Consider the following 18,610-nt stretch of genomic DNA (forward strand, 5'->3'; position numbering starts at 1 on the left):
TTTTAATGTTAATTTCACTTATTATAAGTGAGGTTATGCATTTTTTATATGTTTATAAACTGCCATTTCTATTTGTTTCCTGTGATTTATTAATCCCTCATGCAAAACCGTGTATCTGAAAGTATAGTCAACAGTGGCAGGCCAGGCATGGTGGCTCATGCTTGTAATCCCAACACTTTGAGAGGCCAAAGCAGGCAGATCACTTGAGTCTAGGAGTTTGAGGCCAGCCTGGCCAACATGGCAAAACCCTATCTCTGCTAAATATACAAAAATTAACTGAGCATGGTGGCACACGCCTATGGTTCCAGCTACTCGTGAGGTTGAGGCATGAGAATCACTTGAACCTGGGAGTCAGAGGTTGCAATGAGCAGAGATTGTACCACTGCACCCCAGCCTGTTTCGTCTCGGATTTTTTTTTTTTTTTTTTTTAGAACTCCTCTGAAGGGTAGAGAATTCAGAAGCAGGAGAAGAGAGGAGTCAGGGTAGTAATAAAACCCCCAGCTACCAGGCTGGATTTCAATGACTCTGAGTCCTTTGGGGTTTTGCTGGAATAAAAATAGCTACAGTTTAGCAAGTCTGGGGACCAGGAGAGATCAAGGCAGAGTCAATCCTCAAGAACAAGGTCAGAGCCCACTTGCTAGACTTGGGTCCAAGGGCAGAGCAGCAATGGGACTTCTATCCCAAGTTCTTGGACAGGAATTTGGCATTTATCCCAAAAGTTTGGTATTTATCCCAAAACTTCCTGTCCAAGAACTTGGGACCCTGTAAACCTTCTCTCTCTCGCTCTCTTTTTTTTTTTCCACAGAAAGGGCATTCAGATAGACCTTCTCTTGAGACTGTAGAAAGTCATGCAGAATGGCAAATACTACAGCAGCCTGGCCTCGCCTTAGGACTGGGTTTAACAGTGTGGAATGGGCCAGGCACAGTGTCTCATGCCTGTAATCCCAGGCATTTTGGGAGGCCAAGGTGGGTGGATCACCTGAGTTCAGGAGTTTGAGACCAGCCTGGCCAACATGGTGAAACTCTGTCTCTAATAAAACAAAATAAAAAATAAAAAAAAAATTATCTGGGCGTGATGATGTGCGCCTGTAGTCCCATCTACTCAGAAGGCTGAGGCAGAAGAATGGCTTGAACTTGGGAGGTGGAGGTTGCAGTGAGCCGAGATTGTGCCACTGCACTCCAGCATGGGCAACAAGAGCAAAACTCCATCTAAAAAAACCCAAAAACCCAGGCACAGTGGCTCGTGCCTGTAATCCCAGCACTTTGATTGGCTGAGGCGGGTGGATCACCTGAGGTCAGAAGAGTTCAAGATGAGTCTGGCCAGCATAGTGAAGCGCCATCTCTATGAATATTTTTGCCTCCACAAAAATTTGCCGGACGTGGTGGCATGTGCCTGTAATCACAGCTACTCAGGAGGCTGAAGCAGGAAGATTGCTGGAACCTGGGAGGCGGAGGTTACAGTGAGCCAAGATCGTGCCACTGCACTCTATCCTGGGCAACACAGCGAGACCCTGTCTCAAAAACAAAAGAGTGTGGATTGTTGCTAGGAATGAGTGGCTGGGGCCAGAGACTCCTTGGGCCTGGCAGAGATTTGCCCTGGAAGTGCCTGTGTGAGAATGATATTTAGTTCTCAGCACCTTCTTGTCACATGATTGCAACTGGCATCTCAGGAGGCCGAATCTGAGCTACTCCTGGAAGTATTAACTTGGTCAGCACTGGCTATAAAGCCAAAAGTGGCTGTCAGATTGTGCAAGGAGACAAAACTAGTCTTCCAGGTCTAGTGAGGGCATTTCCTCTTTTTTTAAAAAAAACTGAGACGGAGTTTCGCTCTTGTTAACCAGGCAGGAGTGCAGTGGCCCGATCTCCTCTCACCGCAACCTTCGCCTCCCAGGTTCAAGCAATTCTCCTGCCTCAGCCTCCTGAGTAGCTGGGACTACAGGCATGCAACACCATGCCCGGCTAATTTTTGTATTTTTAGTAGAGACGGGGTTTCACCATGTTGACCAGGATGGTCTCGATCTCTTGACCTCGTGACCCACCCGCCTCGGCCTCCCAAAGTGCTGGGATTACAGGCATGAGCCACCGAACCCGGCCTTTTTTTTTTTTTTTTTTAAGACGGGGTTTCACCATCTTGGTCAGGCTGGTCTTGAACTCCCGACCTCAGGTGATCCGCCTGCCTTGGCCTCTAAAGTGCTTGGATTACAGGCGTGAACCACCACGCCCGGCCTGAGGGCATTTCCTCTTTAGTGACGTCCGGTAACCTGAGGCAGTCAGGGTTCTTCTCATCACTTGCCTTGTTTTGACAGCCCCTCTCAAGGCACAGCTGGCTAGTATGTCCCAGAAGGAAATGGTGAAGCAAGCAGATGGATTGCTCCCTGAACCTCCACAGTGCCTCCTGCTGGTGGTCGACCCCAGGGCCCATCATCCTGCCTTTCATTCATTAACCAGCTCCTTTCTTTTTGGCTTTGAAATACCCAAAAGTTTTCGTGAAGCCCACCTTTGCAGAAAAAAAAAAAAAGTGCTCCCATTTTTCTGTCGCTCTGACTTTTTTGGTTAAAAGAACATGAAGCGATTTCAGGATATTAGAAAAGCCCTAAGGCAGTAGGGAAACTTGCCTAATGAGTTTTATCTGATAAAACATCAGGTGAGTGTGGGAGCTGCCCTCAAGCAGGACCTACTGCCCTCCCAGGGCCCTCATCAGCACGAAAGCCCTGTCACTAACTTGGAGTAAAGGTTTCCTATTTAAAAAGATAAGCCGTGAAACCCCGTCTCTACTAAAAATACAAAAAATTAGCTGGGCATGGTGGCGCGTGCCTGTAATCCCAGCTACTTAGGAGGCTGAGGCAGGAGAATTGCCTGAATCCGGGAGGCGGAGGTTGCGGTGAGCCGAGATCGCGCCATTGCACTCCAGCCTGGGTAACGAGCGAAACTCCGTCTCAAAAAAAAAAAAAGATAAGCCGGCCAGGCGCGGTGGCTCAAGCCTGTAATCCCAGCACTTTGGGAGGCCGAGGCGGGTGGATCACGAGGTCAAGTGATCGACACCATCCTGGTCAACATGGTGAAACCCCGTCTCTACTAAAAATACAAAAAATTAGCTGGGCACGGTGGCGCGTGCCTGTAATCCCAGCTACTCAGGAGGCTGAGGCAGGAGAATTGCCTGAACCCAGGAGGCGGAGGTTGCGGTGAGCCGCGATAGCGCCATTGCACTCCAGCCTGGGTAACAAGAGCGAAACTCCGTCTCAAAAAAAAAAAAAAAAAAAAAAGATAAGCCAAGCCCCTTAGGGCAGCAGAGATTTTTACCTCTTTGCGTTTTCTTTAGAATTTGCAGTATTTGTGTGGAGGACATTGGCACTAAGTCTGCAGTCCAGATTACAGCTGTTTCCCACAACCCTATCCTAGGCTGGGAGGCTTTGGGGCAGATTAGTGAAGGTGCTTAGGCTTTCGGGGAGCTTTTGTGTGCTGTGACCTGTCAGTGCCAGGGAACCCCTGCAGCAGTGAGGCGAAGTAGGAAGAAATTGAATAGGAGTGGATTTAGAATTGACATTAGAGCTGAAACCCCATTTTCTTTCATCTTGTAAAACAAAACGTGACCATGGCAGATCTCAACTGATTAGAGATTTATTTTGCCAAGGCTGAGGAACAAGAAACCCTGACCATAGCAGATCTCAATTGATTAGAGGTTTATTTTGCCAAGGCTGAGGAAAAAGAATCCCAAGTCACAATAGGATCTGTGACCTGTGCTTTTTCCAAAGAGGATTTGGGGAACTTCAATATTTCAAGAGTTGTAAACCAAAAAGTATCTGAGATAGGTCACAATTAATTTAGAAACTTATGTTGCCAACACTAAGGATGGGCACTTGGAAGACAGGTCTGTGCCTTTCTCCAAAGATGGTTTTGAGAGCTTCAATATTTAAAAGGGAAAAGCAGGCTGGAGGGGAAAGACACAGGGTATGGTCACATGACCAAATCCACATGCAGCAAGAGAAAAGGAGCAGGTAGGGGAAGAGTATCTTTACAGAAGCTAAGGTGAACATAGAGTAGCTACCTGTGGAGATATTTAACTTTTTATCTGTAGCCACCTGCTTAGGAACAAAAGGAAAGCAGCTTCTTGGATAATTCAGCTTTCAGCTTAATATTTTTCTTTTGGCATAGTGAAATTAGGGTCCCAGGTTTTTATTTTCCTTTCACAGAGGAAAGGGCAAGCATGAGGGGAGGAAAAAAAAGGAGGATGGGTAGACAGTGAGGCAAATGGTTACATTCTTGTGAGGCTCTGCCTAGAGTTCAGTGAGTCTACCTTTCACATATGAAAAGAAGGGTAACAGGAAAAGTCAATTGTGCATTAGTCTCATGCTCAGTCAATCTACATTTTTTTTTTTTTGAGACGGAGTTTCGCTCTTGTTACCCAGGCTGGAGTGCAATGGCGCGATCTCGGCTCACCGCAACCTCCGCCTCCTGGGTTCAGGCAATTCTCCTGCCTCAGCCTCCTGAGTAGCTGGGATTACAGGCACGCGCCACCGTGCCCAGCAAATTTTTTGTATTTTTAGTAGAGACGGGGTTTCACCATGTTGACCGGGATGGTGTCGATCTCTTGACCTCGTGATCCACCCGCCTCGGCCTCCCAAAGTGCTGGGATTACAGGCGTGAGCCACCGCGCCTGGCCGCACATTTTTTGTACTATATGGTAAGCATGTGAAATTACAGCTGTTTGGAAAGAAAAGAAAGACCATTTTTGTTTTGTTTTGTTTTGTGTTTGTTTGCTTGCATGACTCAGTTCCCAAGCTTAATTTTCCCTTTGGCATAGTAAATTTAAGTCCCAAGATTCAGTTTCTCTTTCACAATCTGAATGCAGAAAATTGAACAGAAAAAGCTTTCGCCAGGCAATTTTAACTATTCATGCAATTATCCTGAATTTTGAACATTCTTCATTCTCAGCAAGACTTTCTGTCCTTCCATTTTAGCCATGCTCTAGGAGCAAAATGAAACTCCTGGATGGAGAACGAGGAATCTCTCTGTATATCTCAAGCCACATGAGTTTGGAGCTGGAGGGAACAGCTAGAGGTGCCCTGCTACTCTGCAAGGCCTCCAGGAGTTACCACTTAAAGGAGCCCATCATCTAACAAGATGGGCTCCTTTAAGTGGTAACTCCTGGATGGGCCCATCGTCTAACAAGATGTCTTAAAGGAGCCCATTGTCTAACAAGAGATAATATATTCCCAAAACACAGGTCACACATCTGCAGCAAAAATAGAAGGATTAATAGAAGTGCATTCCTCAGCAGGACAGGCTATATAATCTGTGGGGCTCTGTGCAAAATGAAAATGTGTGAGACCTCTTGGTCAAAAGACAGGCCTGCCACCGCAGCCTACAGCAAATGGGCTACCAATGTCTTTAAAACTCAGAGCTGGGACACTGTCAGTAAAGGGCTGGACGAGAGGCTTGCCCCTTTCAAGGCTCAACTAAGGCTGGCTGTCCCCCAAGAGCACGGTGGTGCTGCCAGCCTGGAGTGGGGACGGCCACCACCACGCCCCAACCCTCCCTGCATTGGGATCAGACTCCCTCCAAGGGCACAGGGTGGCAGCAGTTGCAGGGTGAGGGCAAGGAGGGAGAGGCCAGTTGGGGAAGTGGTGGTGAGAGCCCTTCCAGGGAGGCAGGAGCAGGTAGAGCTCTGTGTAAGCTCAGGTGCTAAGCCCCCAGCACATGTTGATACAAGGGACTTCACTTACAAAACACACACAGATAGACATCAAGACTGCAGCTGGGCACAGTGGCTCATGCCTGTAATTCCAGACCTTTGGGAAGCTGGGGCGGGAAGATCTCCTGAGGTCAGGAATTTGAGACCAGCCTGGTCAACATGGTGAAACACCAGCTCTACCAAAAATACAAAAATTAGCTGGGCGTGGTGGAGAGTGCCTGTGGTCCCAGATACTTGGGAGGCTAAGGTAGGAGGATCTCTGGAGCCCAGAAGGAGGTTGTAGTGATCCCTGATTGTGCCACTGCACTCCAGCCTAGGTGACAGAGCAAGACCCTGTCTCAAAAATAACTAATAAAAAGAATTTCAAGACTGCAATCATGTTGCATTAAACCCCAAATGCAGAACCCTTCTGAGTGGAGGTTCTTGTTCAAGCTGTACTAGTCCCACACCCATGAAGCCAGTCCCGTTCCTCAGGCAAAAGAAGAGAGTATTTGGTTGGAGTGTTCCTTAAACACGTCCTGATCCAAAGGAAACCTAGGTATAGAAAGTGCTTATCATGGAGGAGGCTGAGGCAGCTTTTCTCCACTTCCCACCTGCTCCCTTTTCAACACTTAAGCTCTGCCCCCTTCCTTTTCACATCCCACTCCCCGATCACTGCTGAGGTCTCCCAATAATTGACTAGTCTATAATCTTACCTGAGCCAGGAAATACTGGATAGTAAATTCTGCGGGTTGATAAATGGAGTCGTCAGTTTCAGCACTGAGTCCACCATTTCCCAAGTTGCTTCCCTAGTCTCAGGGCTGTCGTGCGGGAAGGCAGGCAGCAAGCACGGGACACTGTACAAAGTTAGTTTGCCCCTGAAGGCCTGGGGGCGGGTAGGAGAGGAAGGAGAGAGCTGGCTCTCTGGGCAGCTGCCACCTGTAGAGAATTAAGAAAGCCATGTTCCTCCCTTACTCTAATTCTTAAGTTCTTACAAGGAGTGCAGACTGCAGGCAATGAACATTTTCTTTGTAGTGACCTTTGTAGTAGCTGTGTCTGGGGCAAAGTGGGGTGGTTTTTTTGGTTGGAGAGGTTTTCCTTGAGCACTGTCTGGATCAAATTGCAGAGAGTTATGCCCCGTCTGGCTCTGTTTGCCAGTGTTTACTCTTATTTCAAGTGCCTTTTCGGGATTTTTCAACCTTGGATGTTTCTGCGGCCTGTACTATGAAGAGACCCCACAGCAGCTTTCCTAGCAACTGTCAGCACACCAGCTGCAGCCTTCCTCCAGAGGAGGCAGGCCACCTCGCTAGGCTCCTGAGGCCCCACTCCCAAGAAGGCAGGTCAGGGAAAACCAGCAGTGCCCCTGGGCCCTTTTCTCTGGGTAGCAGTGGGAAGTCACTTTATTTTGAGCTGAGGGATATTCAGGCTCACCACAGTCCAGGTTGAGCCCTGCCCAATCCAACTGGCAAAAGTGCTGGGAGTAAAGAGAAACACCCTGGAATCTGAGCAAAGTCAGATCTAAGGGCCCATGGGAGGCAGACAGCTTGGTTTTTGGTCCTGGGAAGCACAGCAGCCTGGATGTGTTCAGCGGGTAGGCACTCCTGGCCAGCAGCCAGGACCAATACTGGGAGGCTGGGTGCCACCCTGCGATTTAGAAGATTCTGGTCTTCTATCCCAGCCCGTCAGCCCCTTTCTGAGTCTCAGTGGGCCTCAGGGGGGAGTTCTGTGTGTGTCTAAGTGTCTCTGTCAAGAATGAAGACTGGATCTGTGGGTGACTAGGACTTTTGCTAATGTTATATATCTATAAACGGTTATGAAGGAAAAGCTCTGTCTAGCCCTGAAGGGTTTCCTATTTCAAATGACTAAATCATGATCCTTTTTAGCAAGAGTTCAAAGAACCTGATCAAAGATAACATTTATGTTAAATAAAACAGCACAATGTTTCCCCCTTTCTACTGTAAAGCTTGAAATGAAAAAGCCACATTTCAGCTCTCTGCAAACAAACCACGGTGAACAACAGTACAGGAGGGGCTGCTGCAAAACAGACCTTTTTTTTTTGATCTTGGTGAATTTCCAACATTAGAAAATGGTTTTTCCACTGCTCAGTTCATTAGGCAATCAGAAATCACCAAAGTTCACCAAAGATCTTGATAATCCCTGCCACAAATGAGCATTTGAGGAGGTAACTGTGGTGTAGTGAAAACACATTGGATTTGCAGCCAGAAAGTCTAGGTTCTCACTTAGGTCCTGCCTCTCAAGGGCTGGTATGACAGTCAGCCTCCCTGGACTCTCAGTTTCCTCCTGTATAAAACAGAGCAGTAAATCCATGTCTTACAAAATTGTTGTGAATATATATATGGAAAAGCACTTATTCTGTACTTGACATAAAACATATTCTCAATATGTGTATTAGGTTACACTCCATTACATTTGTGGTATTTTCTGCACCGTTCCCCCAACAACTCCCAGCAATTTAACAAATAAATAAATATAAAAGTATAAAAGTAACATTTTAAAAATCGCTGTATTGAAAATTAATAATAAACTTTGGGGTAAATAAGCTTTAAAACAAAAGTACATAAGCGAAAATAAATAATTTACACCAACCTGCTAACCTAATTTTCAGAGTAAAGCCATTTCCAATTACAACACTGTTATCCTGGGCACCAGCATGTGGTTAAACTTTGATAGTTCTTTTTTTTTTTTAAACAGTTATAAAAACTGAATACTAAGCAAAATCTTTTAACAAAACCACTGGATTTAACTTCTTAAATAACCAAATTTTATGATTTTATACATAATCCAATGTAATGCCAATATAATTAGCATTTCAGCTTGAAGAGCTGCTTTTTAACAAGGATGGGAAGCTATAAATTATTCAAAGTCTGCAAACCAGAAGATACAAATAAAAATGGACAAATATATAGAACAAAATCCGCAGACACTCTACTAACTGGGGAAATATCTGAAGGCTTTACATCCTTTATTATCCATAATGGCTTTTGGAATTATGATTGTGTGACATATAGACCTTTTGACATTTTAGATACAGCCTTTATTTTTTTCATGGGAAGTTAAAAATCCATCATAAGATTCCCATAAGACTTTACTACTCTTGCATGTAGACTCTAGGAGTTTGTGATCTGATAAAAGAGTAACATGAAAATTTACTGTACTGCCCTAATTTCATACTTCCTTGTACACAATGAATCACTTTGAGAATCTATTCCAAAGGGTTATATACACAAAAGTGTCAAGAATAAAATCTTCTTCACTCTTGCATAAAAATGTGTACAGTGTATCAAGAATGGAAAACTTCTAATTTTCCTGGGCCCAGGCTTCATGGATTTCTGTTGCCAGAAAATTAAAGACTCCTGCTTTATTGCTCCATTGTTCTGGGGATTAATCATCCAACCCCGGTGTTTCTCCTTGTTGGATTCTAGACGCTATTCTGATGGCTTCTTCCAGAGATGGCTGTTCTCCAAGCTGAAACAGGAACACAAACATCAAACGCTAATAATTCAAAAACCACATTCAAGAAAATGCCAAAGAAATGTTATGAGAGCAGTAAAACTTCTCTTTGTAATTCTGACACTTGGGATTATTAAGATACTACTGCTAACCCAATCATTAAAAGCACAAAACAATTTCCTGAAGGGGATGATAATGCAATGCAATTTACTTTTCTTTTTTGAATTTAGAATCCTAGGTGCAGCTGAGCGTGGTGATATGAAGAAGTCTCGTCAGGGCATGGTGGCCCATGCCTGTAATCCATCATTTTGGGAGGTGGAGGCAGGCAGATTGCTTGAGCCCAGGAGTTCGCGACCAGCCTGAGCAACATGGTGAGACCCCATCTCTACTTACTTAAAAAAAATACAAAAATTAGCATGGCCACATGCACCTGTAGTCCCCGCTGCTAGGGAGGCTCAGGCGGGAGAATCACCTCAGCCCCCCGGCCGCCATGCCCAGCCTAAAATTTATTTTGAATTTTGATAAAATATTCATACAGTCCAGCCACGGTGGCTCATGACTGTAATCTTAGCACTTTGGGAGGCTGAGGCAGGAGGATCACTAGAGCCCAGGAGTTCAAGACCAGTCTGAGTAACACAGTGAGACCCTATCTCTATTTCTTTTTAAATAAATAAAAACTTAAAAAAAAAAATCTTCATGCATGCAAGAGACAAAAGACACTTATCTCAGTCAAGAAAGATAGAGGGCTTCCTGAGTCTTTAGCTCCTTCTATATCCATAAATTATGTAAAACCAATAGCCAAAATTTTCTGGAGTGTGTTCTAACTCATCAAGTAAACACACATGGGGGAAAAAAAAACTCTCCCTAAGGACAGGTAGTCTGCACCTAACCCCTAGGATTCTATTTTATTTTAAATTCTTACACTTTTGAGACAGGGTCTCACTCTGTCGCCCAGGATGGGGTACAGTGGTGTGATCCTAGGCTCACTGCAGTCTCAACTTCCCTGGCTCAAGGAATCCTCCCACCTCAGCCACCTGAGTAGCTGGGACTACAGGTGCACACCACCACACCTGGCTAATTTTTGTATTTATGTAGAGATGGCATTTCATCATGCTGCCCAGAATGGTCTCTCTTATTTTTTGAGATGGGGTCTCATTTATTACCCAGGCTGGAGTGCCGTGGCATGATCTTGGCTCACTGCAGCCTCAACCTCCTGAGTACAAGTAATCCTTCTGCCTCAGACTCCCCAAGTAGCTGGGCACTACAGACACCCACCACCACAATCGGCTAATTTTTGTGCTTTTTGTGGAGATGGGTTTTCATCATGTTGCCCAGGCTAATCTCAAACTCCTGAGCTTCAGCCATCTCCCTGCCTCAGCCACCCAAAATACTAGGATTATAGGGACGAGCCACAGTGCCTGGCTGCACCTAAGATTCTAAATTCTGTGCCTCCCAGAGAATGATTCCTTCTAAATCTTCTGACATTCCCCACTTTAAAATGGGGGCTGTGCAGGGATTCTCAGAGGAATTATTTAGGGTTTGTGTTTCCACCAGGTTTGAATACCTCTTAAGTGCTTTATAGTCTCCTGCATCATTAAACTTTTATTTTGAAAGTAAAGATGCCTGGCTGAGGGCACACATGGATATATACCTGGAAGGTTTTTTTTCTTGCTATAAATTCCTCTAGAATATGCAAAGACGGATAGAGAACAAAGTGCTGGTCTCTTTGAGTCCACCTCAAATACAGCAATTTTCTTAAAGTAGGCTAGGTGATAGGGGTTATTCTGCACCTTGCCTCCGGTGAAGGTTATACACAAAGCACAGGGTACAAAGTTAAGAGCTATGAGCAGCATTGCTGTCGACTGAGGACAGCCTGCCCTTGTACTCACCTGAACTGCAATCTGGGTGCCATTGGATGTTGCTACTAAGGTCAGAGGTCTGGTTTCTGTGGTTACTAAGTGATGGCTATGCTGCTGGTGCCCCATTTCTGATGAGGCAGTATGGAATGCTGCCAAGTCTTGAGCTACAATTGCAACCTTAAGCAAAACAAAACAAACCATGCACATGAAGGATTAAATCTGCGTTTTAAATAGGTTAAAGTCTACTTAATACAATGGATTGTCTTCAAATTGAAAACGAAAAACTCTTCCGACCATAGACTTTCAAAGCCTAACACAGAAAGGAAGTTTATTTGAGGAAGTTGAGGCTCATTATTTAAGGTTATGAACGGAGCCAATGGTAAAATAGGGTAGAGGACACTGGAGAAATGGATCTGCTATGGCAGGCCCCATGAGCCAGGGAGATATGGTTGTAACTAGGTTCTATTACCCCTAAATGGCTGCCTGGGAAGCTATGCATGTGGACTAATTTGCACCTCAAATGTCCATTTTTTTCCTGAGATTGGAGCATAGGAGAAAATAATTTTTTGCTGTTTACTTGTCATATTTAAAATTAGATATCCATTTAACTAGGAAAACTGAAAGGACCAGTGGTATTACTGACAAACAGCAACATCTCATCTCATTCTCATTTCCCATTTTGACTCCACGGAATCTTTCCATATTCTTCCTGCAGCATCCAGCCAGGAGGATTAAAAGTGCTTTTGTGGCTCTTACATTACAAATACAACTTTTTAAAAATGCAGATAACATGGAAAATGGCAATTAACTACTTCTGTTAGATGATATTCTAAAATTTTACTCAGCCAAATTCAGAGAAAAATAAAAATGAAAACTGCTGTTTTATTTGGCTATTAATCCACTAAAAATGCTACATTTTTTTTTTCTTTTGAGATGGAGTTTTGCTCTTGTTACCTAGGCTGGAGTGCAATGGCGCGATCTCGGCTCACCGCAACCTCCGCCTCCTGGGTTCAAGCAATTCTCCTGCCTCAGCCTCCCGAGTAGCTGGGACTATAGGCGTGCACCACCATGCCCAGCTCATTTTTGTATTTTTACAAAGACGGGGTTTCACCACGTTGACCAGGATGGTTTCCATCTCTTGACCTTGTGATCCACCCGCCTCAGCCTCCCAAACTGCTGGGATTATAGGCGTGAGCCACCACAACTGGCCAAAAAAAGGCTACATTTTAAGCTAATAGATATTTAGCTTGAATCATTCCCAGTAATGTTCCCTAATTCTATAAGAAAAACAGATTTCAGTCCAGCAATGTCTAAATAGCAATGTCTAAATAGCTTATATTGTGCTAACCTTTCTGCAGGTAACAACTAACAAACCCTTGACAAAAATATGAAAAAGCAACTATTTTAAGGTTTTGAGGAGCAATGAAAAGCAGGAAGAAACTAGAGGGGATTCTCGAAAGAAGAGAGTCACACTGTGTTACATCTGTGTTTAAACAGATTTCCCATTGAGGGTACTAACCAGTTTAAGCAGCATGGGGCAACTTATGGTTATGGAGTCCAGAGTTGACAGAATAGCAGTACATTGAGAAGGATAGCCCAGAAAGCAAAGAATATGAGTAGGGAGCCCCTCAACTGTATAAACTGTCCTCAAGTCCTTAAGACCCCTAAACACAATATTTGCAGTTTCCAATAACATTCCAATAAGACTAGCAGCAAGCAACATCTAGAAGGCTGATAAGCTAAGAAGAACCTTCAGTGCAACTCACCTAAGACCTAATGGCAACACTGAAACAGACCTGCCTTAATAAAGTTCAAAACCCAGCTTCAACATGTAACTTAACTAGCTAATAGGAAAAAAAAAATCAATATTCTCCAGAGAAAGGTAACAAAATTCAGAATCTCTATAATGTGTCATCCACAGGTCCAGAATATAATTTTAAAATTACAATTGCTTAGCCAGGCATGGTGGCTCATGCCTGTAATCCTAGCACTTTGGGAGGCCAAGGCGGGCTGGGAGGATCATCTGAGGTCAGGAGTTCAAGACAAGCCTGACCAACATGGTGAAACCCCGCCTTTACTAAAAACAAATACAAATATTAGCCAGGCATAGTGGCTGGCACCTGTAGCCCCAGCTACTCCGGAGGCTGAAACAGGAAAACTGCTTGAACCTGGGAAGCAGAGGTTGCAGTGAGCTGAGATTGCACCACGGCACTCCAACCTGGGCGACAGAACAAGATTCTGTCTGAAAAAAAAAATTACAATTGCTTCTCACAAGAGGGGATTTGAAGAAAAAAATTTTTAATTAAAAATTACAAAATGTGAGAAGAGAAAAATGTGACTCAGAGACAAGAGAAAATGAAGTCAGCAGAAACAGACCTTGAGATTACCAATATGCTGGAATTAGCAGACAATGGCTTTACAGAAGCTATTATAAATATGTTGAAGGGCTAAAAGGAAGAGATGGCCATAATGAATGAATACAAGGGAGATGTCTGCAGACAAATGAAAACTATAAGAAAAAGATATTCTACAATAGAAAATTACAATATCAAAAATAAAAATTATCTGACCCAGCCATAATGGCTTGCACCTGTAGTTTCAGCTACTTAGAGGGCTGAAGTGGGAGGATTGCTTGATCCCAGGAATTTGAGATCAGCTTGGGAAACACAGTGAGACCCCTGTCTCTTAAAAAAACAAACAACTATCTGAATGGGCATAACAGAAGGCAAGATGGCAAACGAATGAGTAAACTGGCTGGGCGCAGTGGCTCACGCCTATAATCTCAGCACTTTGGGAGGCTGAGGTGGGTGGATCATAAGGTCAAAAGATTGAGACCATCCTGGCCAACATGGTGAAACCCTATCTCTACTAAAAATACAAAAATTAGCTGGGTGTGGTGGCACGCGCCTGTAATCCCAGCTACTCGGGAGGCTGAGGCAGAAGAACTGCTTGAACCAGGGAGGCAGAGGTTGCAGTGCGCCGAGATCGAGCCGTTGCACTCCAGCCTGGCACCTGGCGACAGAGTGAGACTCTGTCTCAAAAAAAAAAAAAAAAAAAATGAGTAAATTAACTCAAAGACAAATTAATATACATTCTCCATCTGAAGAACCTTGAGAAAAAGATTGTTAAAAACCCCAAATAGGCTGGGGTCCCAACACTTTGGGAGGCTGGGGTGGGTGGATCACCAGGAGTTGGAGACCAGCCTGACTAACATATTGAAACCCCGTCGCTACTAAAAATTCAAAAATTAGCTGGGCGTGGTGGTGGGTGCTTGTAATCCCAGCTACTTGGGAGGCTGAGGCAGAAGAATCACTTGAACCCAGGAGGCAGAGGTTGCAGTGAGCCAAGATCGTGCCATTGCACTCCAGCTTGGGCAACAAGAGCGAGACTCTGTCTCAAAAAAAAAAAAAGTTTCCAATTTTGGACCATTTTAGACGTTGGATTAGGAATGCTCAACCTGTTTAAGAAGAAAAACAGAAAAAAAAATGATGCACTGTATACGGGGACACAAGAAAAATAAAAAACAAACAAAATATATGTACATTGTTTCACAATGTATCCCTGTATATATTTTTTCTGTGTATATATATTTATATATATATCTTCTGTGTGTGTGTGTGTGTGTGTATATATATATTTGTATTTTCAATAGAGACGGGGTTTCATCATGTTGCCCAGGCTGGTCTCAAATTCCTGACCTCAGGTGATCCACCTGCCTTAGCTTCCCAAAGTGCTATGATTACAGGCATAAGCCACCATGCCTGGCCTAGATATAGAATTTTTGGTTGGCAATTATTTTTTCTTTCAGCACTTTAAATTGTCTACGTCCTTCATTGTTTCTGATGAGACATCCCTGTTTATATATATGTATGCTCAGGAGGCTGAGGCAGGAGAATCGTTGCACCCGGGAGGCGGAGGTTGCAGTAAGCTGAGGTTGCAGTGAGCCAAGATCGCGCCACTGCACTCCAGCCTGGTGACAGAGCGAGACTCTGTTTCAAAAAAAAAATGCTTATATTGGAAAAGAAGGTTTAAATTCAAAGATCTTCTACCTTAAGAAGAAAAATTAAACAAAAGGTAAATGGAAGGAAATAAGGGCCAGGCACAGTGGCTCACACCTATAATCTGAGTACTTTAGGAGACCAAGGCAAGCAGATCACTTGAAGCCAGGAGCTGGAGACCAGCCTGGCCAGTAAATCTCCATCTCTACCAAAAAATAGGAAAACTAGCCAAAAAAAGGGTAGAAGTTTGTCCTGTAAAAGATTAACGCAATTTATAAAGCTCTAGAAAGAGATCAAGAACAAAAGAAAGAAAATGCAAATTATCGAGAATGGAAAAGGGACATTACTTCAGATCCTATGAATTTTTTTTTTTTTTTGAGACAGAGTCTTGCTCTTGTTGCCCATGCTGGAATGCAATGGTGCGATCCTGGCTCATTGCAACCTCTTCCTCTTGGATTCAAGTGAGTCTCCTGCCTCAGCCTCCCAAGTAGCTGGGATTACAGACGTGCACCACCACACCTGGCTAATTTTGTATTTTAAGTAGAGATGGGATTTCACCATGTTGGCTAGCCTGGTCTTGAACTCCTGACCTCAGGTGATCCTATGTTTATTAAAGGGATAATAAGGGCTGGGCGCAGTGGCTCACGCCTGTAATCCCAGCACTTTGGGAGGCCGAGGCGGGTGGATCACGAGGTCAAGAGATCGAGACCATCCTGGTCAACATGGTGAAACCCCGTCTCTACTAAAAATACAAAAATTAGCTGGGCATGGTGGTGCGCGCCTGTAGTCCCAGCTACTCGGGAGGCTGAGGCAGGAGAACTGCTTGAACCCAGGAGGCGGAGGTTGCGGTAAGCCGAGATCGCGCCATTGCACTCCAGCTTGGGCAACAAGAGCAAAACTCCTGCTCAAAAAAAAAAACTAAGAACTCCAAATGTTGGTGATAATATGAAACAAACAGAACTCTTATTTTTTTAGAAGACAGGGTTTTGCTGTCACCCAGGCTGTAGTATAATGAACAAGGCTCACTGAAGCCTCAACTTCCTGGGCTCAAGAGATCCTCCCACCTCAGCTTCAAGAATACCTTGGCCTCCCAAAGTGCTGAGATTACAGGTATGAGCCACTGTGCCCAGCCTATTTAAAAAAATTTTTTTAACCACAAGAAGCAGCACTGAACAAATGGAACTCTTTTTTTTTTTTTTAATTATTATTTTATTCTATGTTTTTTTAAAAGACGGGGTTTCATCATGTTGGTCAGGCTGGTCTTTTTTTTTTTTTTTTTTTTTTTTTTTTTTTTTTTTTTTTTTTTTTTTTTTGAGACGGAGTTTCGCTCTTGATACCCAGGCTGGAGCGCAATGGCGCGATCTCGGCTCACCGCAATCTCCGCCTCCTGGGTTCAGGCAATTCTCCTGCCTCAGCCTCCTGAGTAGCTGGGATTACAGGCACGCGCCACCGTGCCCAGCTAATTTTTTGTATTAGTAGAGACGGGGTTTCACTATGTTGACCAGGATGGTCTCGATCTCTTGACCTCGTGATCCACCCGCCTCGGCCTCCCAAAGTGCTGGGATTACAGGCTTGAGCCACCGCGCCCGGCCCTGTCAGGCTGGTCTTTAACTCCTGACCTCAGGTGATCCGCCTGCCTCAGCCTCCCAGAGTGCTGGGATTACAGGCGTGAGCCACTGCGCCCGGCCAACAAATGGAACTCTTATACATTCCTAGTTGAGTGTATGACAGCCCAACCACTTTTGAAAAATGTTTGGTACTATCGTAGAAAGGTAAATATGCCTCTATTCTATGACCCAGCAATTCCACAAATAGGTAATTATCCAAGACAAATGACAGTATATGTCTACAAGCACATTTTTATAGAATTTTTATTGCCATCTTATTAATAATAATAAAAATTTGGAAGCATTTCAAATGCTCACCAAGGAGAGAACAGATCAACAAACTGTGGTATATTCTTACAATAGAATACTGCTCAGCAATAAAAAAAAGAATAAACTGTTATTACACGCCAATATGAATATGAATATATTCATATATGAATAAATATTCAAAATGTTAAGCAGAAAAACCCAGACACAGGCCAGGCAAAGTAGCTCACACGTGTAATCCCAGCACTTTGGGAGGCTGAGGTGGGCGGATCACCTGAGGTCGGGACTTCGACCAGCCTGACCAACATGGAGAAAACCTGTCTCTACTAAAAATACAAAATTATCCGGGTGGTTGGCACACGCCTGTAATCCCAGCTACTCAGGAGGGTGAGGCAGAATTGCTTGAACCCAGGAGGCGAAGGTTGTGGTGAGCTGAGATAGCGCCATTGCACTCTAGCCTGGGCAACAACAGCAAAATTCTGTCTCAAAAAAAGAAAAACCCAGACATAAAAAGTTCATACTGTGGTTCCATTTATGTAATGTTCAAGAATAAGCGCCGGGTGCGATGGCTCACACCTGTAATCCCAGCACTTTGGTAGGCTGAGATGGGTGGACCACCTGAGGTCACGAGTTCAAGACCAGCTTGGTCAACATGGTGAAACCCTGTCTCTACTAGATATATAAAAATTAGGCGGGTATGGTGGTGGGTGCCTGTAATCCCAGCTACTCGGGAGGCTGAGGCAGGAGAATCGCTTGAACCCAGGAGGGAGAGGTTGCAGTGAGCCAAGATTTCGCCATTGCCCTCCGGCCTGGGCAACAGAGGGAAACCCTGTCTCAAAGAAAAAAAGGCAAAATTCAGCTGGGAGCAGTGGCTCACGCCTGTAATCCCAGCAATTTGGGAGGCTGAGTTGGGAAGATCACTTGAGGTCAGGAGTTCAAGACCAGCCTGGCCAACATGGTGGAACCCCGTCTCTACTAAAAATACAAAAAAATTAGCCAGGCGCGGGAGGTTACAGTGAGCTGAGAACGTGCCACTGCACGCCAGCCAGGGTGACAGAGTGAGATGAGAGGAATGCCCAAAACTAATTCAATCAGAACAGTTTTTGCCTAAGGGGGGTGAGGAATGACTAGAAAGGAATCACAAGGGACCTTTCTGGGGTGATAAAAATGTTCTACATTTGTTTAGGATGTTAGCTATATGGGTGGATATTTAACATAACTTATTGAATTGTAAATTTAAGGCCTGTGCATTTCATTGTCATGTAAATTTGACCTCAATTAAGAAAAAAAAGATTGCAGACAAATATGGAAAACAGGTTTAACTTCACTACTGGTCAAATGAAAATAAATAGAATTTAACTTTTGCCTGTTAATTCTGTAAATACAAAATAAAAATCCTCAATGATAGTAAGAGTACAGTGAAAAAGAAAGCTTTTAGATCCATAACATGATTATTAAACCTTTCTGAAAAATAATTTGGCAATATATAAACAAGCAGCTTAAAATAGCTTAAACCATTAATACAAGAATTTGTTTCCTATGAAAATAACCAGAAACTTTTACAATAATTTGTATAGGTGGAACGAATTAGTAAGTTTTGGTATATCTACTTGGTGGATCATTTTATAAATATTAAAATCATTTTAGATCTGTTTCCCTTCCCTCCCTGAAACCCTTGCAGTGAAAGGGAAAAAAAATTGTTTCAAAAGAGTATTTGATATGAGAAAGTGTGTTAGG

The 18,610-nt window shown here is 44.0% G+C and overlaps 1 protein-coding gene across 8 annotated transcripts in view; it reads right to left on the reverse strand.

The window, feature by feature from the left end:
• Nucleotides 1–8,176: 8,176 nt before the first annotated feature.
• ZNF143 (zinc finger protein 143) overlaps nt 8,177–18,610 on the reverse strand; it is a 73,804-nt gene continuing 63,370 nt past the window's right edge. For all 8 annotated transcript variants that reach the window (XM_012456688.2, XM_012456687.2, XM_012456686.2 and 5 more), the window contains 2 exons: nt 11,032–11,178; nt 8,177–9,157 (listed from right to left, as the gene is read on the reverse strand). In XM_012456688.2, coding sequence (XP_012312111.1) covers nt 9,074–9,157; nt 11,032–11,178 — 231 coding nt within the window. In that variant the 3' untranslated portion in view covers nt 8,177–9,073. The remainder of the gene's footprint in view (nt 9,158–11,031; nt 11,179–18,610) is intronic.

This window comes from Aotus nancymaae, unplaced genomic scaffold, assembly GCF_030222135.1.
Source record: "Aotus nancymaae isolate 86718 unplaced genomic scaffold, 86718_ANA_hifiasm-v0.15.2.pri h1tg000059l, whole genome shotgun sequence".
In the NCBI taxonomy this organism is placed as follows: Eukaryota; Metazoa; Chordata; class Mammalia; order Primates; family Aotidae; genus Aotus; species Aotus nancymaae.